The sequence below is a fragment of the Scomber scombrus genome, chromosome 10, assembly GCF_963691925.1.
Source record: "Scomber scombrus chromosome 10, fScoSco1.1, whole genome shotgun sequence".
NCBI lineage: Eukaryota > Metazoa > Chordata > Actinopteri > Scombriformes > Scombridae > Scomber > Scomber scombrus.
In genome coordinates, this window is record NC_084979.1 from 24,343,917 (window position 1) to 24,366,547 (window position 22,631).

Below are 22,631 nucleotides of genomic sequence, written 5' to 3' on the forward strand. Positions count from 1 at the left end.
CACCATATAAAAAGAGGGTTCTTTTATCTAGGAGGGTATAACTAATGCTGTGTGTCTAAGCATACACAATAAACATCGATGCAATTAATGCACTCATTACATTGTATCAACAATCGCGAAATATTAGAATAAAATGGAAGAAAAAAGAAAAAATCTCAGCGAAGAAATACACTTCCGCTCATGCCTCCATTTGACTTCCTTTGTATTTCCGGGGCTTGCTGCTGGTCCTACAGCTGCACATGCAACTGCTTAAATAATTCACTCTTGCACAATGAAAGTGGTCACCTGGAATATTAATGGCATCAGGACGTTCAGAGGTGGTATCAAAAAGGCTCTTGATTCACTGGATGCAGATGTTATATGCGTCCAGGAGACTAAAGTGACAAGTAAGTAAGTAAGTGAGTGAGAGAGTGAGTGTGGTCGTATTGCTCAGGAGTTGGCTGGACGCTGTCAGGAGGATGTCAGAAACATACATTTAAAGACCTGACTTTGTCCCTCCCCTTACAGGAGACTTGCTTGATGAAAGAACTGCAATTGTTGACGGATACAACTCCTACTTCAGCTTCAGCCGAGGACGCAGCGGCTACTCAGGTTCATTACACTATCATAACATTTGTGTTTTTGTATTTTGGGTATTCACTTCAAACCATGCAAGTTAGATGGGGGTACGAGAGTAGGGTGGATTAGGTTGATGTGGGACACTTTTTGCAATTCTGACTTGTTCACCATATTTACAAATCCCTGAGATGTTTCCTTGTTAAATCATCAGAAGACAGTTTTTAGATATTGTACTGAAAAGCGAAATTGGCACATATATTAATGTTCCTTGTGTCAAATCATTTTAGAATTTGTAGATTTTGTAGGCTTAGAAATACTTCGATTTATACAAAGCAGCCTTATCCGCCAAAACTTTATGTAATGTGCATAGTCATATTTGGTCATTTAATTTTGATGGCCTATATGTGTTTGTTTGTTTTTTGCTTTCTGCATTAGAAAGGTTAAAAAACAAGTAGCCTGTATGTTCACATGTGTAATGTTAAACAATATAATATACACAGTTTGCATATACTAGTTAGTTTTAATATAACTGAATAGAAAAAGAGATAAATTCACTGGAGCCTAGTTGTCCTACATTACCCTAATCCACCCTATATCTACACCCTTTCTAGTGACCAGTGGGGTCCGATAAGGTTACATTTTGTCATCTGTTCTATTCAGTATGTACATGGATGATCTTTCTAAAAAGTTAAAAGAGTGTATGACTGGCTGTATAGTGAGGAGTAGTCTTAATATTAATATTGGTGCATGCTGATGACTTATAGTTGTCCTGTCTCCTTGTAGTGCTGACATTCAACAACTGCTCAAAACCTGCTCAAATTATGGTGTGCATCAAGTGTTAAATGTAGTGAGCAGAGTTAAATATATAGGTCACATCATCAGGGATGATCTGTGTCATGATGATGATGTGCAGCTTCAATGTTGCAGAATGTATGCACAAGCTTATATGCTGACATGCAAGTTTCACATGTGTACAAATGATGTAAAGACAGCTCTTTTTAAAGCATATTGTACTAAACTCTATACAGCCCATCCCTGGTGCAATTATAGCTAAGCAAAAATTAAAAAGCTTCAGGTTGCATTTAATGATGCCTTCAGAATCATGCTTAAGCTTCCAAGATAGACAAGTGCAAGTCATATGTTTGTTTCTGTTTGTTGAGGATGTTAATGCACAAATTCGTGGTTCGGTTAAATTAATCAAAAAATGAAGTCGTAATAGTATTAGCCCAGCCTACACAAAGTGACACAAAATACTTCTTGTTTTTGGAAGCATTGGAACACATTTTATTTTATTTTATTTTATTGATATGGAGCTGAGTTTCTTCTTGTGTCTTTGAATCATGACAGTATTGTTTTTCTTCTTAAAATGTCCTTTCCCATGTACAGTCCCAGAAAAGAAGATATGTAAAATAAAGCTCACTGAATAAGCAGTTATTTATTAGGCTAACAGTAGATCCCTGTTTCTTTGTTACACCTGCTCCGGGTGCCACTGACACATGCAAAACTAATTCACTTCTCATTCCTGATGTGCACAGGGGTTGCCACTTACTGTAAGGACAGTGCCACTCCATTTGCTGCCGAGGAGGGTCTCACAGGTCTACTGACCAACCATGCTGGGGCTGTCGGATGCTACGGTGATCACACTGAGTTTTCAAACGAGGAGCTGCAGCAATTAGACAATGAAGGACGAGCTGTTATAACCCAGCACAAAGTCATGTAAGAAATCCTTTTTTTTTTTAAGGTTTCCTTGAGGAAGTGTGTTTGTGCACATTTTGCAAATAAGTCATAAACTTAAGATGTCTGTATATCTTATTGATTTATTTTTACCCCTACAGGTGTCAGAACAAAATACAAACCGTTAGTGTAATCAACGTCTACTGTCCACGAGCTGACCCTGAAAAGCCGGAGCGAAAGCAGTTTAAATTGCAGTTTTACAAGCTGCTGCAGTGTCGAGCTGAAGAAATTCTGAAAGATGGGAGGTGAGAGTTCAGACCATTTTCACAAACTGAAAAAAAGGATTGTAGATTAATACAAAATTGTAGTTATAATAGGGCACAAGCACAGGTGTATCCTGCTTTTACCACAGATGATTTACCTACGCAACTGTTCTAACCAGTAACCTTCACCCTGTTTATGGCTGCTTTTGAGCTTGAACTGGCTCACATGACCATGTATGTGCACTTTTATGTGTATTTATGTCAGGAGTCAGTAAATTTCAGTGAAACTTAAAGCAGGTCACAATTTGGTGAGGTAAATGGTGTATTTGAAATGCATTTTGAAAGAAAAATTAACTGGACAGTGTATCATCAGTGTTATATTGCAGTTTTACTCTATTATTCCCTCTGCTATAGAGAAATTGAATCTGAATTAACTGTATTTTCTGTTCTGTTTTTCAGCCATGTGATTGTTTTAGGAGATGTAAATACATCTCACCGACCAATAGACCACTGTGACCCCAGTGACATTGTAAGTAAAAGGTTGGAACACTGTCACACAAACTTTTCTTGTTTTATATTACATTAAATGAAACCGTATTAAATTGCCAAATGTGCACAGTGTATGCATACACAGCTTAAATATTTTCTTCTTTTTTTTTCTCGTTACTCAGGACGGTTTTGAGGAGAACCCTGGCCGGAAATGGTTGAATGGCTTTTTGCATGGTTGTAGACAAGAAAAAGAAAGGAATGAGGAGGAACCAGATGAAGCACCTGAGGTGACCGATACTGCCCACAGTGGAAAATTTATGGACACCTTTCGCTATTTCCACCCAACTCGCACCAACGCCTTCACATGCTGGTCCACTCTCACTGGAGCTCGGCAGACTAATTATGGCACACGCATTGACTACATATTTGCTGACTGTCAGCTAGCCAAGGAGCAGTTTGTGGCAGCGGACATCATGCCAGAGGTGGAAGGGTCAGACCACTGCCCTGTGTGGGGGAAACTGAGCTGCTCTCTCCTGCCAAGCTCCAAGCCTCCTCCCCTGTGCACACGCTACCTGCCAGAGTTTGCAGGCAAGCAGCAGAAACTCTCCCGATTCCTTGTTAAGGTGGACCAGAAATCAGTTCAGTCAGAGCAGAAGGATGCATTACCTGGATCTCAAGAAGAGGGGGAAAAAAGGGAGAATATACACCCCTCTGGAGTCGGAAACATCTCCGGTAAAAAGCGAATATTGACATCAGACTCTGTTGTCCCAAAAGGGAAAAAGATCAAGACAGTAAAGACTTCTTCAAAGCCCCAGGGTAACCTGCTTTCTTTTTTCAAACCAAAGCTCACACATGTGGTTCAACCCACTGAAACATCTGTCAGCCAGTGTGAAAGAACACTTGACCTAGATGAAGTGACCTCATTTAACAATTCCCATAAAGGGCCCACAACTAAAGAAGACGTATTGTCAGTCGCAGGAAAGATAACTGAAGATACTGAGCTTGCCTGTGATGGTTCGTCACAGCTGTGCACCACTAGCACCACAGAGGACAGTGACACACAGGTGAAGACAGAAGCTGAACATTTAACCTCTCAGACCACTGTGGGACATTCTGCTGCAAAGAAAGGGGCATCATTAGTGTTTTGGAAGTCAGTGCTTCATGGACCACCCCCAGCACCTTCCTGTAAGGTGCACAGGGAACCCTGTGTGCTCCGTACTGTGAAAAAGGAAGGCCCAAACATGGGCAAGCAGTTCTTTGTGTGTTCCCGCCCCCAGGGACATTCCTCCAACCCCGAGGCTCGCTGTAATTTCTTTGCATGGGTTGACAAGGGGAAATAACACGTTTAGTGTAGAGATTGAATGTCTTTTGACTTCCTGTCTCATTAGTAAAACCTGTAACTCCAACTCTAAAAAAATCATTGTTCATTATGTGTTTTTTTAAGGTAAATAAAAAAAAGTTTTCTATTAGTTGTCTATTACTTTGAAGTTCGAGTTTTTTGCTCTATCTTGGAGCTGGAGCAATAAAGAAATAAATAGAGGAGTTGTTAAAAAAATGAAAAAACTATTTATTTTCATATTTTTTAAGCAAAAATGCTAAACATCATCTAGTTTTAGCTTCTCAAATCTGCTGATACTGTATGTTGTTTCTCTCTGCCTCAAATGATTGTAAATTGAATATCTTACAGTTTTGGACGGTTAGTGGTTCAAAACAAACAATTTGAAGATGTCAAGTTGGGGCCCTGGAAATTGTAAGGGGTGTTTTCCACTTTTTATTTAATTGTGAAAGTAATAGCAGATACATTAATAATGAAAATAATCATTAGTTCAGCCTTCTGACACTCATTCCATGATGCTGTATAGGGTATAAAACTGGTCTGTGTAAGAGTTAAAGTAAATCCAACATATGGCTTCTGATGGCCTAATATATCAGTTATTTAGTAATCTGCAGTAAGGATAACAGATTGAATATGTAATGATCACATATGCTTTCTTTGGCCTTTGTGTGTAATTTACCTCAGTAACCAGCGATCTAATTTATGCCCACTAGATGGCACTGATGGCAGTAAGCTGTTGGCACAAAGCAAGAACCTCAGACTCTTTAATAACTAATATACAACCTATTTCACTGGCACTATCATTTTCACAGTCATAGTATAACCACTGCAGTGTCAGCCAGTAAGCACAGTATTTCAATCACAATACTCTGATTTCATTTCTCAGCATTAGACCTATATTACATTAGAAAAACTTCATGAGTAATTCAAAGTGCTCCTAATGAGAAAAATGTGAATGTGCATGAAATGTATTTCAAATTCGCATACAGCATATCACAGAGTAAAAAAGAACCACGTGTGGCCTCATGTATAAACTGGGAGGGCCTAGACTTGTGACATGGCAGGAAATTTCTTAACGCGCGCAATTACTACAAACCTCCTTCCCCCTTTTTGCTCTCTTTTTACTGCCAAAGAGGACGTCAAAGCTCTGTGAGAAGCAGATTCATGAAGTGAAGCAGCCAACAAGTTTTAACTTATACACCGTTACGTCTTATGTCTGTCTGAACTGACGACATCCCTCTGCCTGGCTGTTACTGGAGAGGTGAGTACCAGAAAAAGGCCTCCAGGCCACTATGCAGCTGCCAGAGCACATTTCCCATTCATACATTCATACAAGGAAGGACAGCGGATATTGTTATTATTTTGAGCTCCACTGATAAAGTACTGTATATTGACGGTAAATCTAAGGATAACAATCTTTCAGCTGGTTTCTGTTTTGACCATTCAGCTTGAGTACCTATACTAATTCTCTTATTCGCAGTCTGTTCGCTTTGTGACATGCTGGCAGTATGCGCACCATAGAGGTGGGACTTTAAATGACTCACAAAAATGGGAGATCATCTTGGCTCTGGATGCTGGCACGACTTTTATATATCAACACAACGTTAAACTGTTGATCCATTGTTTTTATTGGTACAATATGTCTCCTGAAGACTATGCGTTGGTTGTTTTTTTCCCCTTGAATTACTTTCTAGGTCCCTTTAAGGTTCATGAAGAGGCCATTATCTTTTCAGTGTTTAAATGCACTAAATCCGTACAGACCTTAATCCTGATATCTTGTGTGTAGACAGCTTCGTTTAAAATTGAAACTTAACATTCTTTAACAATGTTTGAAAGCAATCTATCATCGTGGGCTCCCTTTAGATGAGATCGCTATAACAGAAAGACACATTCTCCACTGACTTTGTGTCCCATTGAGATAAAGAAAATGTGGGTGTTTCTTGGGTGTGTGTGAGCGCGTTGAACTTTATCAGCCAACTGAAATGTCCCTGAGATGTGGATAACATTTAACTTATGGTGAACTAGTCAGAGATTGAGCGCGTGTACTAACGCTACACTCTCCACACCACAGAACACAGAATATCTTTGTATGGTTTATACATACAGAGATGACATGTGAAAGACCGAGCTTTTCTATGTGTCATGTGTCACGTCTTGTTCATTTCTCCTCTTCTCGTGTCAGTTCAGGTATTACTGTTGGTACTGTTTCTGCACATGATAACTTGCAAGCATGCACAATGTCTCCACTCCTAAGCACAATCACATGTGGGCAATCTTAAAAAAGGCACTTATCTCCTAAGCTAATTAACATCACTGTGACTTCCAGCAGGATGCAAACCTGTCTGCGAGTATCCGCCCATGCTGTAACAAAGCCCACCGCAGGTGACACCTACAGCACCCCTCCTCTCTACTTGCACACTCTGTAATGACATGGTAATTATAATTATACTGTCTGCACCCCATTGATTTGACTCCCGGGTTCACCTCTAGGCCTTTTGTATAGTCGTTAGTCTTGACAAGGCTTGGGGAGTAACGGAATACATTTAATTGTAAAGAGGATACGAAAAAATGTACAGTTACAGGAAAAAAGATGTAATCAGATTACATCCTATATTACGTTAAAATGTGGATTATTTTTCAGGATTACAATTTAAAAACACATTTTACAATAAAGAACTATATACTACCATGTACTGTAAAAGTCACAAACGTGAGCAGAGTAGAAACGAGAAATAATATAACTCGCTGAGCGGCGAAGGTTTAAAGAGAGGATGATACCACAAGACGCGTGCAGGTGCGTAACAGCGGGCGCACGTACACCCACTTCACACACACATTGAACTTTAAAGGGGGCAGGTGCATTTGTTAGGCACTGTGGCAGTCCCAAAGACCCTTACAAATGAATTAATAGAGAGCCTGAGTTGATGAGAGCTTGTCGTGCACATTACTGCTCTCCACAGATGTGACTGTGTGTGTAACATGTTCAGAGTTAACAGCGTTTTACTGAATGAGTCAAAACTCAGACTCACTTCCCTGAGGATGTTACAGCTCCCTGAATTACGCGTTTTTGCACCCACTATCTGCGCCGTTTTATGGGCGCTGAGCTGACTGTATGTCACATCTGGCTGCAGCATGATAAAGCAGCAGAAGCGATAAGTGAGTCTCCAAACTGAGACGCACACCGGATCGATCAGCATCTTATGATAATTAATGTGCTGTGTTCTGCTGCACACGTTTCCACACATCAGCTGTCACACACACACACACACACACACACACACACACACACACACACACACACACACACACACACACACACACACACACACACACACACACACACACACACACACACACTCAGGTTTAGAAAGTGGCATTGTTTATAATAAAGCAAAACTTACAGTTGAACCCTGAGCTCCACCACAACTATTTTTAAGTAGCTGAAATTATTTTAAGTAGCCCAGTATTTGACTGAAGATTTCACACTTGATATCAAAATACCATTTCCATATCATTCAAGCCTTAAGAGAGAGCAGAGAGAAAGAGAGAGCACACTAACTGAACACACTAATATCTCTACCCTAACTGCTTGTGGCAATTTGCACTGGTCTTTGTCAATTAGATGGTTTTTATTTGCATAGAAAGTGGCCAATTTTGCACTGAATGTATGCCCTGTGTCTTTATTATTTCATATCTTGTATGGCAGTAAGCCTAAAGTAACAGAAAAGTAATCAAGTTACATTACTTTAATATTGTGGTACTTGGATTACATTACTAACTACATTTTGTAACAGGTAACTAGTAACTATCAGAATATCATTTTAACCCTGAAACAGGCAGGAGTGGAAAATGAGATGTTAATTATTCTCATTCTTTTATTGACTTTTTATTGACTTTGATGATACTAGTTATCTCATTTGCACTTAAGTAAACATTTCCACAAATCATTTAAAACATATTTTGTTTATTTTGGATTTTATGAGTTGTATCTTCACCAGGAAACGTTGCCCTTATTAAGGTATAAAAAAATATATGTGCAAGTTGCCTGTTTAAGGGTTAAAGTAACTCTCCTAACCCTGGTCTTGACACCTTTTGAGTACGGACACCTGGTGAGTGAATCCCTGCAGTCCCTTAACACTAAACACTACCTGAGACTAGTTTAACAAAGGGTTAAGTGTGGGTGTTCCCATTTCCCGCTCACTCCCGCCCAGCCCTCTAATCTCTCTCACTCTCTCCTCTCTTCACTACCAAGGAGCTTTGGAGAGACTCCTAAGAACTAAGCTATACATACGCATTGGAAAGAGTCAGAAAATTGAAATTGTAATTGAACAAGGATTTATTCTGTCAATAGCCTAGACGTTTCTCTGTGAAAAGAAAACTAGCGTTGTTCTTGTCCACCAGGGTAAGTTGCTTAAAATGTGTGTGTGTGTCCTTGTGATTTAGATGTTGAAGGGGAAGGACTAACTGTCAATAGTGACCTGGTCTTGCGTCAGACAGCCATGTGGTGCACACTGCTGGGTAGTAAAGCTATAGTGATATTGTTACCTTAACTTGACATGTTGTTTGTTTAAAAATAGATGATTTAATATAGATGATTTAATGTACTGTATTATGCACATATGTTTTCTAATTACAACACTTGTGGAAACACTAAAAGGCATAAGGGATGCTTGTTGGGAAACACTGTAGCCTATAACAGTTTAATAGATGGATGCCTTTTTTCATTACTTTTTTACTCTCTTTTCACAGCTATCTAACTGCTTTTGTCTTTTCCAAGGAAATTTGTAACATGAGTTTCTAGTTAACCAGTTTGGCAAGTTTCATTTCCCCCAGCATTACAATGCAAAGCATGGACAAGTTGTAAAATCTGCATATCAATCCACCAAAACTGCTTTTTTTTTTTTTAAAGTGAAGTCTCAAAAATATTCCTGACATTTATTTAATGCTTTTTTTGGTTTTGTGTATGTTGGCTACATGCCATGGGAAAGTCATTGGGTATGTAGCTAAAGAAAGTTACTCAAACCCAACTTGACCCGAGGCCAGTATGCAGGGGAAAGGCTACTCTGTATTTAGACTAAATAGCACCATTTACACAGGAATCCATTGTTTATCTGTGTGGCACAGTTGCTGTCAACCACCAGCTTGTATGGCTCATTGTACATCAACAGGCCTGTTCAGTGATGAGCGTAGGAATATAAATAAATTCTGGTTTTCTGTGAAACTCCTTTGGAATGGCACAATGTAGTGTGAATGTGTCCTTACGGGTCAAGTGTGAAAATCCTGACCCACAGAAAAAAGCAAGTATCCCATGACCCCAGGGCAAGAGCGCAGACCTACGCTCATTCCCAGAGCCCGTCCATACCAGCTTTGTGTGGCCCACAGCAGATTAGAGCGACATAAGTCCTCTGACAACATTTGTTATTTAAAGCCTTTCATGTCACACAAGCTTTAAATGGACTTCATTCTAAGCAAAAGTTTCCGCTTTTGCCTGAATTGTAGTTTGTGAACAGACACAGTTAATCTGGATGTTTTCTGTTTTCATATCTGAAGATGGAGGGGGTGTTGAACTCCAAAATAATGTTTTGTTAAAGGATTTCTGCATTTGCCAAGAAAAAAAAAGAAACATTCTTGTTGGCCTTGGCACGTAGAAAAATTACAGAGTGTGTGTCTCAAGACTTTATAAATAGGGCTGCCCTTTTGAAGCCACATAGCATTTTCTGTTTGTATTCCATTAGTTATATTCAGTGTTCCCAGAGAGCCGTCTTCGCTCTGTTTAAATACAGGTAACTAGTGTGTTTGTCATTTGTCTGACAGTGGTAAATTACTGAATAGTCATTATAATATAGACCAGAGCCAAAGCCTTACATCCACTCCATAAAAGCATTGCATAAGTACATTAAAATTCTTCTGCGACTTTTGGCAAAAGCCACGCTGAGATCTTGTCTGCGTGTTAACAAGTTAAGACAAGATCTTGGAAACGGTGATGCATACTAAAGCAACGTAAAAGCGTTACAGACATTGAGGTCAGCCTGCTTGCAATTTCCTTCACAAACAATGGAAGGTTGGCAAGATCAGCACATGAAGTGTGGGAGAATGTATAGTATGTGGTGTTAAAACAATCCCAGCTGACATTAACCCTCCTTCATGTACACATCATGGCCACATTAGTTGTAGATTTTGATGAGTAAGTGAGTATCATAAATTAAACACATGTTCTCTCCACTTCCAGCGTGGTGAAAGTTTGAAGAGGATTCTTTCATCCCAATAAAAGTAGATTTGCAACGTCTCTAAAGTCACAACCCCAGCAACAAGAATGGAGCTTCAGAAGATGAATGGACATAGCAGGGAAGATGGGTAAGACTCACAGATGAACAGTAATTAAAGATAGGTACATCATATCACAACAAAAAGCTTTAAAAGTTCAACTCTTTATTTGCAAGTTAGCCCAGCAAATATATAAGCTACAGTTTAGTTTTATAGCTATTTATGCCGTGCGTCATGTGTTTTTTCCAAGTCTTCATTCTAACCAGTGATTATTTTTTATTGTAGGTTCGATGGGCTGGATGCCATGGCTGAACATGAGGAATTTCTCCCACATAAACCCGGTGTCAAGAAAGAAATGCACTTCACAGATGTGAGTGCTTTTACTCATATTTTTTTAAAATGTAGTAGTCATATTGATTTATTGGTATGAAATGAGATTTGTATCTGTTGATGTTTTTTGTTTTTTTTGTGCTCATGAATTGGTTTTTCTCTCAAACTTTTCCTCCGCAGTTCGAGGGAAAGACTTCATTTGGAATGTCCATCTTTAACCTCAGCAATGCCATAATGGGCAGTGGAATTCTGGGATTGGCTTTTGCGATGTCCAACACCGGAATCATTCTTTTTCTGTGAGTATGGACGCCAAACACGCAGTTGCGGTTTTGGCTTAACCCTCCTCTCCTGCTGTGTTTGTCAATGTGCGTGTTTGTGTCTACCTGCACAGGTGCGTGCATTTTCTCACAGCACTGTACTGTGTCCCCTCTAATATCGTCCACTATTCATTCTGGCCACTTGTGATTTATATTCAGTATTTGTGTGAAGGCAAACATGCACATTCCTCAAGGTTACAAGAATAGAGTAGTTCTGTTTGTCTTGTGTGTTTTTTGCCTTTAATAGTTGAACGCCGACAGAGTGACGACAAGTAATTTTAGCTGGTCTTCACTTCTTCAAGGGGCTATTTTAAGAAGGAAATTTGGTTCAAGGTTTATGTTAGAATGAGGATTAGATTAATTTGTGTCAGTGTATACAAATTGGATGCAGTTAATGGATGGTCCTTATAAGGCTAGAGGCAGGAGTCACAGGGGTGCGTGTGTATCATCTAGCTGTCTGTGTGTATTTGTGTTTGCACAGGTATGTGCGGCCGCAGGGAGAGGGACTCTGTATTTAGTATGTGCGGTTGTTTTTGTCTGTCTGCAGGTGCGAGTTGTAAGTGTACACAACAGTATGAAGCCTGATCTGTCAGAATGTACATTAGAGCTCATACACACGCAGCTTCCCTAAATCAGATTTGAGTGGTTAAATATAGCTCGTAGTGATCAGATCCAAGACAGGCCTGCTGGATCAGTCCTGCACTATGTGGTGGGGGGAGGTGGAAGGTTGCTGGTGAGCCAGTCGCACAAAGCTATACTCTGTTGTGTGGCAGAGGGGAAAAAACAAAGAGATACAATCACAAGAGTTGCCCATTACCATCATTTATTTCCTAAAGAATAGCTTATTTTTTGTTTTGTTTTGTTTTTGTTTCTGTCCTTATGCATTTAAGGCAAACCAATTTTATTTATATAGCTCAATATCACAAATTTGCCTCAGGACATTACAATCTGTACAGCAGTATGACATCCAATATCTTGAACACACTGAATTTAAATAAGGAAAAACTCCCTTTAAAAAACATTTAACAGGGAAAAACTTAAAGAAACCTCAGGAAGAGCAACAGAGAATTGATCCCAGGACATTAGATAATAGGAGTCCATGTATGATAATCAGTATTTTAACTTGAATAACAATAATGTCCAGATTTGTGAGACCATTAATGTATTTTTGTGATGCAATTTTTACAAAGTACATCTCCTAACAGATATACATTCTTCTGTGTTACAGAATCCTGTTGCTGTCTATTGCTATTCTGTCTGCATATTCAATTCACCTCCTGCTAAAATGTGCTGGGGTTGTTGGTAAGGCAGAGCTAAAATCAGCACATATAAATTACCGTTTGTTGCCACAGGGTCACTTACCGAATGGATATATAATGTTTATGTGTTTTAAGGCATCCGAGCATATGAGCAGCTTGGGAATCGGGCTTTTGGTGCACCAGGAAAAATGGTGGCTGGCTGTGTCATAACAATACACAACATTGGAGGTATTTTCAGGCCATTTTCAACTTTTTTTGTTATGCTTAAAGTGTATCTATTTAATCAGACCAGATTAAACAAATAAGTAAGGAGTGGAAGATAAGATTGTTTTTGCTTCTTTTTAGCAATGTCCAGCTATCTCTTCATCGTCAAGTCTGAGCTCCCATTGGTTATTCAAGCTTTCCTTGGTAAACATGAAAACACGGGGTGAGTGTCAAATCGATATTCTGGCTTTGATTCATGTGTACTTCAGTAGTTTTGTTTTTTTTGTAAATTGGCGTACTGATTTTTGTCATCTGTTTGTTTGGCCGTCTCTTAGAGAGTGGTTCTTGAATGGAAACTACTTGATCATCATTGTTAGCGTTCTCATCATCTTTCCTCTTGCACTCATGAAAGAACTTGGTATGTTTTTCATTCTGTCGTCACATTTTCTCTTTTCTTTTTTTTAAATTCCCCATACATTCACATGTATGTCATGTCCACTACCTGTTGTTTTTGTGTTTACGTTCATGTCTTGTACTGAAATTGACGTGTCATTGCCTCCGGAATCTGTCTTCTGTCTCTGAGCATCATACATTATTCTGCAACATCCTGTTATCATTGCACTCCAGGTTACCTTGGCTACACGAGTGGCTTCTCCCTCTCCTGCATGGTGTTTTTCCTCATTTCGGTGAGTCTTTACTGCTGGGTCAACACAGAAACATGCAACTGTTCCTCTATTAAATATTTATCTTTGATTAACCGATGGGTGTGGCTCCCCAGGTTATCTACAAGAAATTCAACATACCGTGTCCATTGGATGCTGGACATCACAATGTAACTCCTGTTGACAGCCACGCTGTCATTAACGCTACAGACTTCTGTGAGGCCAAGCTCATAACCATGAACTCACAGGTTTGTTCCCCTCATTGTCAGCTAAGTTTTTATCTCTTGGTTAGCTGAGCAGATGCACAGCCACATGTTCTGTTCTAGCGTATGTTGTGTCAACAGTATTAAAACGTGTTACGCAACAGAAGTGTTGGGCGTAAAACAAACATTTGTTTGACGTGAAATGCTGTTCAGTCTTCTTCAAGCAGTGAGCTGCAAGATACTCATTGACCTTTGTTATGTTTGACTTTTAGACAGCTTACACCATCCCAATTCTGGCTTTTGCTTTTGTCTGTCACCCTGAGGTGCTACCAATCTACACTGAGTTACGAGAGTAAGTCATAATCCATTTCACAAAATCCCAATGTGGTTTCTTTGTTTACGCACACACAGCTGCTGAAAGTTATTTTAAGATTAATGTGTTTTTTCCTGCTTGCCTTTAACCCAGTGCCACCAAGAAACGCATGCAGACTGTTGCCAACGTCTCCATCCTGGCCATGTTCGTCATGTACCTGCTAACTGCTCTCTTTGGTTACCTCACCTTCTTCGGTAAGACACTCTCAGCTCCTGAGAATCAAAGGTCACCTTGTTCCTATGTTGTGAACCACAAGATTTCAAATAAATGACTGACTTGTTCTCACTTCTCATAGCATATGTACATTTTGCAGTGTTATGATTGAGGGCCTACACCATGTGAGACATGTCAAAGGTTGTTTGGTTTTCTGTGGATAGGTGCTGTGGAGTCAGAGCTGTTACACACCTACAGTAAAGTGGACCCCTTGGATGTCCTGGTCCTCTGTGTGCGTCTGTCTGTGCTGGTGGCCGTCACACTGACCGTCCCTGTGGTCCTCTTCCCGGTAAGACATCAATCATGTTAGTTTTGTGCAAATATTTAGATCAACCACAGCACCAATAATAAAAATAGTTCTTATATTTTCTATAAATATCTAACAGTCTCCACACTTTAAAAAAATAAACACAGTGTACTTAAAAAACAAGGATTTTAAAGAATCGTGTTAATACAGAAATTACTCAGAAAAAGCTTTTTTATTTTTTTCAATATTTTTTAAAAAGTCTTAATTGAGGGGTTAGGTCGGAAGCCAGCAATGTTTTTAACCCTTATAGGGCACTCATTAAAATACTTGGAAATGTGCAATTTAAGCCAAGCAAGAGTTATTGGGGGATATTACATGCCTTTTTATGCTTTTGTGACTTTTTATGAAATTTTTTATTTTTATGTTGCAAATCAAGTACAATGAAGTTACCATATATGGTTCCTTGTCGGTGTAGGGTAAAACATTTACCAAAACGTCTGTATATAAAAACTCCACATGGTTCTACAACCTCACAGAGAGGCATGGGGAGACTATTTCGGATGTTTACAGAAGTTACCAAATATAGTTCACTTGTCCGATAAAGGGTTAACACATATTTACATCTATTAATGTAAATGAGATACTTAGTGACGTGGTGACATGAAGCAGACACGTAAAGCAATAGAGGTCTCTTACTTCACATTCAAACAATGTTGTCAAGGTAGCTCTTGAACTCATTCCTGCACATTGCAAGCCAAGAACACGGCTAATGCAGCCTCTTGGTCTCTCTTCCACCAAAGTATTGAAACTGCTTCACAGTTTTAGGGCCTCGCCTGCCAGAGTGAAACCTCTAGCTGTTTCTGTTTCAGTAGTGTGCTGACTGTCTGACTGCTATTTCAGAATTCACCACAACATTTCTGAATGATCTGTACATGATAGAAATGACTGGAGGTATATTTTCAAGATTACACCTATTCTTAAACATTCACATCAAAAGAAATGATTAAGAACACACAGCAAACACATACTGTAGTTATAAACCTTTAACAGGATAAATTAATGAAATAATTTGCACTTACTTGTTCTCTCGCAGAGTTATCAGTCCATTCAATATGAAGCTGTAGCCAGCAGGCGGTTAGCTTAGCTTAGCATGATGACTGGAAATATAGCATACAGCTAGCCCGGCTCTGTCCATAGGTTAAAATATCTGTCTACCAGCATCTCTAAAGCCTACTACTGAACATATTATATCTTGTTTTTAAAAATGTGAGGTTGCAATTTTAGGGGGGTACGTTCATGTGTCTGATTATTTTTAGGCTGTGAAGTGAGGAATTGTGTGTCTACTGGTTGCCTGTGATGGGGGATTGAGGTGTTGTTAGGCAGATTTTTTAATCTATGGGGAGCCAGGCAAGCTGTTTCCTGTCTTTATGCTAAGCTAATCTAATCAGATGCTCGTTCATAATGAATAGACAGACATGAGAGTTGACCTCTTCTATCCAAGAAAGCAAATTAGCTCATATCATAAAATGTCATATCATGAATCTCATATCATAATACTCCTTTAGTATGGAGTTATTGAGAGCAGAAAGTTTCAGCTTCACTTCTGGTCCCTCTCACAAACAGTCTTATGTAAGCAGGTATTTTGCTTTAAAGATCTGACGGAAAATACCAGCTAAAATGTTGGCTTGTTGGAATAGAGTTGAGTTGATGTGTATAGGAGCTTATACTACTCATTTCTTTATCCAACAGCAGTTTTGTGTGTGTCTCTAATGTTACCTGTGGTGATAAAACAAAATCAACCACTACTTTCCTGTAGATTTGCTTATGTATCCTGATGCTATAAATAAAAACATGACGTTCTCCTTCTTTCCTCTCTTCAATGACTCCTTCATTCCTTCCTTCCCTCTGCAGATCCGCAGGGCCGTGCTACAGATCTTGTTCCCTGAGAAGCCTTTCCACTGGGCCAGACACACCATAATTGCATTTTGTCTCATCTTCATAGTCAACCTTCTTGTTATCTTTGTGCCCTCCATCCGTGACATTTTTGGCCTCATCGGTACGTGTACACAGGACTGTCTGGTCTGATCTTCACAGCACTGTATCATCTGTGTGTAATCACTAATTACTGTGCACAACCTCCATAAACTCACTTCTGCTCTCCTCTTACTTCATCTGCAGGAGCCACAACTGCCCCGAGCCTCATCTTTATCCTACCTGGGATCTTCTACATCCGGATTGTTCCTGAGGAACAGGAGCCTTTGAGGTCCAGACCCAAAATTCAGGTACTATTCACCTCCTTCTGCTATAGATATTATACATTTATCTTAGACATTTAGCATCATTGTATTTTATTGGTTGTTGATACAGATGTTCTGTCTCTTTCCTCTCCTGTAGTCTGCGTGCTTTGCTGCAGTGGGATTCATCTTCATGATTATGAGTTTGTCATTTATCATCATTGACTGGGTGACTGGAGAATCTAGAAGTGGAGGCGGCCACTAGCTGGTGTGACAGAAAAAAGGTATTACGAACATAAAACGCCAACCAAAGCGCTCCCTTTCATTAAATTACCCCTGATCTGCCGAGTTCTCAACCAAAGCCAGACAGGAACTGTCTGCAAAGGCTTTGTGAAGAAACTTTGCCTACGAAAAAAAAAACTTTTGACACGTGATGGGGAAAACAAAAGGTCCTGTAATGGAGGCGAGAACGGAGATGCATGAGAATACAAAGCATTGTTTTCTGACAGTGCCCGCAGTGAGGATGTTGTTTGGAGGCATGTGTAGAAATGGTTGAATGGCAACATCATGACTCAAATGGAAATCCCATTTTAGAGTGTCCATGGAATAGCTCAGTCACTGCCAAAATCTACTATCCACTTCCCTACCATCTCAGATTTTACAGGACGTAAATTCTATCTGTTGTCTGAAGACAATCATTTTATTTTCCTGGGAGTTTGCTTTATTTTATACCAAATAAGACATCCAAATAAGACATTTCAGTTTCTTTATTCATCAGGTTCTTCTTCATTGTATATTAAAGACAAATCTGCTGGTACAGTGTCGTCCAAATTACTCTGAGCGTCTCAGATTCAGCTAAATATGACCAGCGAAGGTTAGTCTGCAGGACCACACCAACCATTCCAGTCTGTCAAAATGCAATTTTTGATGACTTTTACATGGAGTTGAATTGATGAAATATTTTATTAATCTATTCCAACATTTAACATGTCTATTGTAAAGGGGATCAAAGAGACTGACATGACATTTTATAAATGATCCAACAGATACAGTGAAATTTGTAGGATTTTGCTGCTATGTATGAAGTTCAACAGTTACTGACCATCAATGCGAGTCCACAGACACAGGAACGTGGTTTGTACAATTCTTAAGTGTTTACCGTCCATTGTTGCAAACCAAAGAATTTAATTATTGTGTCACTTAAAGATAGGATGTAACACATATCTTCAGCAAAGGCCAACCAAACTGTGCTTGAAAAACTACGTGTTAAAAATGCAGTGTGTTTTTTAGCAGTCCCATAAACTGTGCAGTATGACAAATACCTATGGATCTTAACTTTAAATGGAGTATCTTTTCTGTTTTTGGTTTTTTGGTTTTGTTGTCTTTTAAATTTGACTAAATACTTTGTTATTCTTCCTGTACATTTTTAAATTAATTTGAATGTTGTTATCTGTCAATAAAATATGTCTTTCATTTGTACATATGTTTTGAGTCGATTATTCATCTACATAAAATGTTAACTGCACTATGAAGTTATCTGCATTGCCGTGTAATATATGCAGCCACAGCAGATGAGCAATAGTGCACTGCCTTCCTCTGAAAATGGAAGTAACACTGCGTCTGCGAGAAAGAAGAAAAGCGGGGGTTAGAGAAGTGCGGTTGTCCGTTTCCTGCTTTGAGTTGATGTGTGCACAGAAGAGAGAAGAGAAACTTCCTTCACTCTACAGTTTATAGCGTGGTACTCTGAATGTTGCGAGGACGTTGTTTTAAATGCTTTAGACAATAATTTAAAAAACGCTGGAGGAGTCATCAAAAGACAATGAGCCGTGGAAGTAAAAATAAATCGGAGGGTTTCCAAAGCAGTCTGCTGACCTCACAGGAGAATGACAAACTGGAGGACCTGCTGGGCAGAAGGTGTGCTGTAAGTTGTGGACTTACCAGGGAGGGGATTGCCCACTGTTGGTATGATATGCTGCTGTACTGCTGACTTGTTTGCTCTCTTAAAGGACGTTTTATTCTTGAATTGAAAGAAGTTTTAAAAAAAACTAGTACAGGTTATTCTGGTTGCTACCTGAAAATGGAAATTGTTTCAGCCGTCGAGACTTCTCTCTATTGTCTATGGTGATGAAATATCATATCATGAATTTAAATGAGCTCAGTTGATAGTTGAACTCTGAGTTGAGAACTTCCACATTATATACTCAATCGTAACTAACAAAAATGTTTAAATTTGACTCTTTTTGTTGGTTTATTTCCTCACTTCTTGTTGTCACTTTTATATTTTCAAGTAAATTTCAGGTAATATAAAAAATGTTGAGATATATTTTCTTTCAGGCAACTTTAAACTAATCTACAGTATGTTGATGGAAACGCACTTGCAAATGAATTGCTCGCATTAAGTAATCAAAAATGGGGTAGCTGTAACAGGAAATTGTGACTGCACCATTTCTTCCGCTAGTGTCAGAATTAGACATTATCGTAGGCTTGGGCCTTACATTAGAGCAGAAGTTGCTTTGTTCCTGGATTTCTTTTAGCTACTAAGATAAACATAGTTGTGTCATGCTGGCTTAACAAAAGAAACAGAACACCATGATTCACACAGTTTAATGGCATCTGTAGTGGCAGTGAACAGCAGCACAGCACTTTAAACTGTTATCTTAGCAAATGAAAGCAAACAAGGAAGTGAATCCTCACCACAAAAGTTGAAATTTACATTTGCACATCAATAAAATGCTCTGAAGAGTTGTATCAGCACTAAACTGCTTTCCATATGTGTGTGTTGTCTGTATGTCTAGTCCATGGCCACCGCAGTTGCACAGTTGTACATGGCTCTGCCTCACAGTTCAAATGTTTGGAGCCTGCAGCACACAGGAGTGGTCTGCTTAGTAAAAGACAACCCCATGCGGTCCTACTTCATACGGATGTTTGATGTGAAGGTAATGTCTCAAATAATGGTGCCAGTATACCAAGACTTGCATTACTATGCTGCATAACAATATGTAGGCCCTGTGTGTGCCATCCAACAGTATTATTATTGAGAAACTGAAATATAAACAATGTTTTTCCACAGGCAGGGAGGCAGATTTGGGAGCAGGAGCTATACAACCAATTTGTTTACGACTCACCACAAGTGTACTTTCACACCTTTTCTGCAGACGTAAGCACAACCTCATTGGACCCCTTCCTCCAACTTAAATTCAACTTTTGGCTTCAATTTCTGTTAGCCGGTTAAGACATTGTGCCTGCAAATATTTGTGTTAAGTCATCATTAGGTCACAGATGTAAAACAAGTTTTGTTTTTTTTAAATGTGTGTATATGGTTTTTTTTTTGATTTCTCGCACAATACAGGACTGTCAAGTTGGACTGAATTTTGCAGAGCAACAGGAAGCACAAGCCTTCCAAAATGCTGTCGAGGAGAAAATAAACCAAAGACACAGAAGTCAAGGTCAGTCAGTTCATGCTTGCCACGTTGTAGTTTATTTTTAAAATAAGCATGCATGAAATACACTTTCAACATGATGATTCACTGACATATTTTCCATCTGCAATATGTTTATGGTATATTCTTGTAGTCATATGTTGTATGCATGTTCCTATGAATTTAAATGATCTTAAATGAGATTTATTTTTAGCCAAATGAATCCTATAAAAAAACAGAAAACTGAATACATGCTCATTGTATTTTTTGATTTGGAGAGAATCCTAGTTGATTATTAAACAGATCAATAGTTTCTTTCTACCTCATTTAGACATTGGGTGACATTGGGTGACAATATCAGCTGTATAAAAGGTGTCATGGTTTAAAGTGATGCAAAATGGTTTCTCTGGCCTCCTTGTTACAGATAAGAAACAGCGCCCCCCGCAGCACGCTGGTGAGATATAATAAACTTGATGAATGTTATATGTCATTCAAATTTTTAGCAAATTACAAGAGTGAATGTATTTATTTCTTCTTTTTTTGTTCCCATAACTCTAGCTAGAGGATCCCTGCCCTCGGTCCCACCTGACAAAAGTGTGTAGCTCCATCACCTCACCATAATTCTACCGTAACTAATGATGCATGAAATTAAATAAGCACCAACCTGTATGTACTCTCATTTGGCTCTCATCCAAAAACAGCATCTGGCAGTCCTGGTTCTTTTCAAATGGCCACTGTGGACATTCAGAACCCAGATATTCAGACTTCACGCTATCGTTCGATGCCTACACCTGCTCATGCTTCCTTACCTGTGGGTGGCAAAGGGAAGAAAGACAAGAAGAGCAAGAAAAAGGGCCCCAAATTCTCCAAGGCAGACATAGGAGCACCCAGCGGATTTAAGTGAGTGTTTAAGTCGATTATTGGGTTGCCCTGAGCTCAGTCACAAAAGTTTAGTTAATATCTACAGAGGAGGATGTTGTTTTACAATAATTTCCATAAGTGTAACTGTATTCTTTTGTTTCCCTCTTGTCAGGCATGTTTCTCATTTTGGCGCTGATCCCAACAACATGGATCCTGACCTGATGAAGCTGCTTTCCCAAGCTGGGATCCAAGAAGCCGATCTCAGGGATGAAGCGACCTCCCAGCTCATCTACAATGTCATCGAGCAGTCTGGGGGCATGGAGGCAGTCAAAAGGGAGGTGAACAAAGCAGGTTAGACCGCATCATTTTGTTCCTCCTTATCAATCTCACTACTTCCTACACTCTAATATGAAGCTGGGCTGCATTTTAATGCTTATCATGTTTCACTGCATCGTAGCTTCTGGAGCTCCACCCCCTCCACCTGGCAGACAAGGGCCTCTGCCTCCCGTACCAGGCCCCAGTCACTCTGCTCCAACACCTCCACCTCCACGAGGTCGTTCTGGCCCCCTGCCTCCTGTCCCAGCCCAGTCACAGCGAGGAGCCCTGCCCTCCCAGCCACCTCCATCACGTGGAGGCCTGCCACCTCCACCTGCAACAGGCAGAGGCGGTCCACCACCTCCACCACCAGCACACTCTTCTCACTCCCCTTCACCACCATCCTCAAAGCCCACTCAGTCCTTCCACACCATGCCTCCTCCCCCACCGCCTTCTCATCAAGAGCGCTCTATGGGTTTCCAACCTCCTCCTGTCCCAGCAGCCAGCAGGGGAGGTGGAGGAGGAGGAGCTCCTCCACCTCCTCCACCCCCTCCACCTCCACCCCCCCAAACTTCTATTTCTTCAGACTTCCCACCACCTCCTCCCCTCTCTGGTGGCCCACCACCACCTCCCCCTGCATCCGGAGGAGGAAGAGGAGGAGGAGGAGGTGGAGGAGGAGAAAGTAGGGGGGCTCTGCTGGATCAGATCCGACTGGGGAAGAAGCTCAAAAATGTAAAGCATACTTCTTTTAATTTTCCCAAAAATTTCATATAGGCTATATACTGTATATATATAAAGATACACATCCTGTCATATTACAACTCATCCCGGTGTCTGTTATAGGTGATAGAAGATTCTCCACCTCCAACATCGGACTCAGGCGAGGGCATAGTTGGTGCTCTCATGATGGTCATGCAGAAGAGGAGTAAAGTCATCCATTCCTCTGGTAAATATTAGAACATTAATTCCACTTTTATATAAAGAGAGAGGTTGAAAAGTTTATTTTCCTGACTATGAGTGAGTCAAACCAGTGGGGATGTCTTTACATTTCTCTCTCTCTTTCAGATGAAAGCGAAGATGACGCCGGAGATGAAGATGATGACGATGACGAATGGGACGACTAATGTGAAGGTTCTTGTTTGTGTGGATTTTGAACCTTGTTCAGTGCGATTTCTTTCTGTAAACCTCTGAATTTTACAGTATATGTTCTTGTATTTCCTACATGATCAATTATTGCAAACTGAGGTATTGTCTTGCCTTGTCCATGACAGGAGTTATGTAACTTTTAAAAAAACAAATAAAAAATAAATTCAATGTAAAGGACTGGAAAGGACAATTTTAAGAGGATTCTGTTTATATATTTGTTTGAACATTTCCAGTGTAGGATTTATCAGCATGACGGCACATACG

General features: G+C 39.8%; 3 protein-coding genes across 5 annotated transcripts; all 3 read left to right on the plus strand.

Annotated features, from left to right (window-relative positions):
- The first annotated feature begins 232 nt into the window (after positions 1 to 232).
- On the plus strand, positions 233 to 4,390 carry apex2 (APEX nuclease (apurinic/apyrimidinic endonuclease) 2). The gene is made up of 6 exons (XM_062427541.1): positions 233 to 386; positions 508 to 591; positions 2,094 to 2,274; positions 2,394 to 2,537; positions 2,955 to 3,024; positions 3,167 to 4,390. The coding sequence occupies exons 1-6, from the start codon at positions 272 to 274 to the stop codon at positions 4,322 to 4,324; spliced, it is 1,752 nt and encodes a 583-aa protein (XP_062283525.1). The 5' UTR covers positions 233 to 271; the 3' UTR covers positions 4,325 to 4,390.
- A 1,074-nt stretch (positions 4,391 to 5,464) lies between these two features.
- On the plus strand, positions 5,465 to 18,073 carry LOC133988329 (sodium-coupled neutral amino acid transporter 3-like). Of its 2 annotated transcripts, none has more exons than XM_062427955.1 (16): positions 5,465 to 5,581; positions 10,550 to 10,674; positions 10,870 to 10,954; positions 11,095 to 11,210; positions 12,460 to 12,533; positions 12,626 to 12,718; positions 12,836 to 12,917; positions 13,030 to 13,112; positions 13,322 to 13,380; positions 13,473 to 13,604; positions 13,832 to 13,911; positions 14,026 to 14,126; positions 14,310 to 14,434; positions 16,304 to 16,448; positions 16,571 to 16,674; positions 16,787 to 18,073. In XM_062427955.1, the coding sequence occupies exons 2-16, from the start codon at positions 10,634 to 10,636 to the stop codon at positions 16,889 to 16,891; spliced, it is 1,425 nt and encodes a 474-aa protein (XP_062283939.1). In that variant the 5' UTR covers positions 5,465 to 5,581; positions 10,550 to 10,633; the 3' UTR covers positions 16,892 to 18,073. The 2 variants fall into 2 exon arrangements, with proteins under 2 accessions (XP_062283939.1, XP_062283938.1); XM_062427954.1 differs by lacking the exon at positions 5,465 to 5,581 and adding an exon at positions 8,571 to 8,722.
- Positions 18,074 to 18,305: 232 nt separating this feature from the next.
- On the plus strand, positions 18,306 to 22,535 carry LOC133988327 (actin nucleation-promoting factor WAS-like). Of its 2 annotated transcripts, none has more exons than XM_062427952.1 (11): positions 18,306 to 18,547; positions 19,422 to 19,562; positions 19,697 to 19,783; positions 19,976 to 20,072; positions 20,470 to 20,499; positions 20,604 to 20,639; positions 20,747 to 20,945; positions 21,079 to 21,257; positions 21,364 to 21,953; positions 22,065 to 22,167; positions 22,287 to 22,535. In XM_062427952.1, the coding sequence occupies exons 1-11, from the start codon at positions 18,446 to 18,448 to the stop codon at positions 22,343 to 22,345; spliced, it is 1,623 nt and encodes a 540-aa protein (XP_062283936.1). In that variant the 5' UTR covers positions 18,306 to 18,445; the 3' UTR covers positions 22,346 to 22,535. The 2 variants fall into 2 exon arrangements, with proteins under 2 accessions (XP_062283936.1, XP_062283937.1); XM_062427953.1 differs by having other exon boundaries at positions 18,306 to 18,540.
- The last annotated feature ends 96 nt before the right edge of the window (positions 22,536 to 22,631 follow it).

Coding starts and splice junctions, on each gene's coding strand:
- apex2 (XM_062427541.1), top strand. CDS start 272: ATGAAAGTGGTCACCTGGAATATTAATGGCATCAGGACGTTCAGAGGT. Junction 387..507: donor CCAGGAGACTAAAGTGACAA/GTAAGTAAGTAA, acceptor CTCCCCTTACAG/GAGACTTGCTTGATGAAAGA. Junction 3,025..3,166: donor ACTGTGACCCCAGTGACATT/GTAAGTAAAAGG, acceptor CTCGTTACTCAG/GACGGTTTTGAGGAGAACCC.
- LOC133988329 (XM_062427955.1), top strand. CDS start 10,634: ATGGAGCTTCAGAAGATGAATGGACATAGCAGGGAAGATGG. Junction 13,113..13,321: donor TGCACTCATGAAAGAACTTG/GTATGTTTTTCA, acceptor ATTGCACTCCAG/GTTACCTTGGCTACACGAGT. Junction 14,127..14,309: donor TGGTTACCTCACCTTCTTCG/GTAAGACACTCT, acceptor TTCTGTGGATAG/GTGCTGTGGAGTCAGAGCTG.
- LOC133988327 (XM_062427952.1), top strand. CDS start 18,446: ATGAGCCGTGGAAGTAAAAATAAATCGGAGGGTTTCCAAAGCAGTCTG. Junction 20,073..20,469: donor CCAAAGACACAGAAGTCAAG/GTCAGTCAGTTC, acceptor TCCTTGTTACAG/ATAAGAAACAGCGCCCCCCG. Junction 20,500..20,603: donor GCGCCCCCCGCAGCACGCTG/GTGAGATATAAT, acceptor CCATAACTCTAG/CTAGAGGATCCCTGCCCTCG.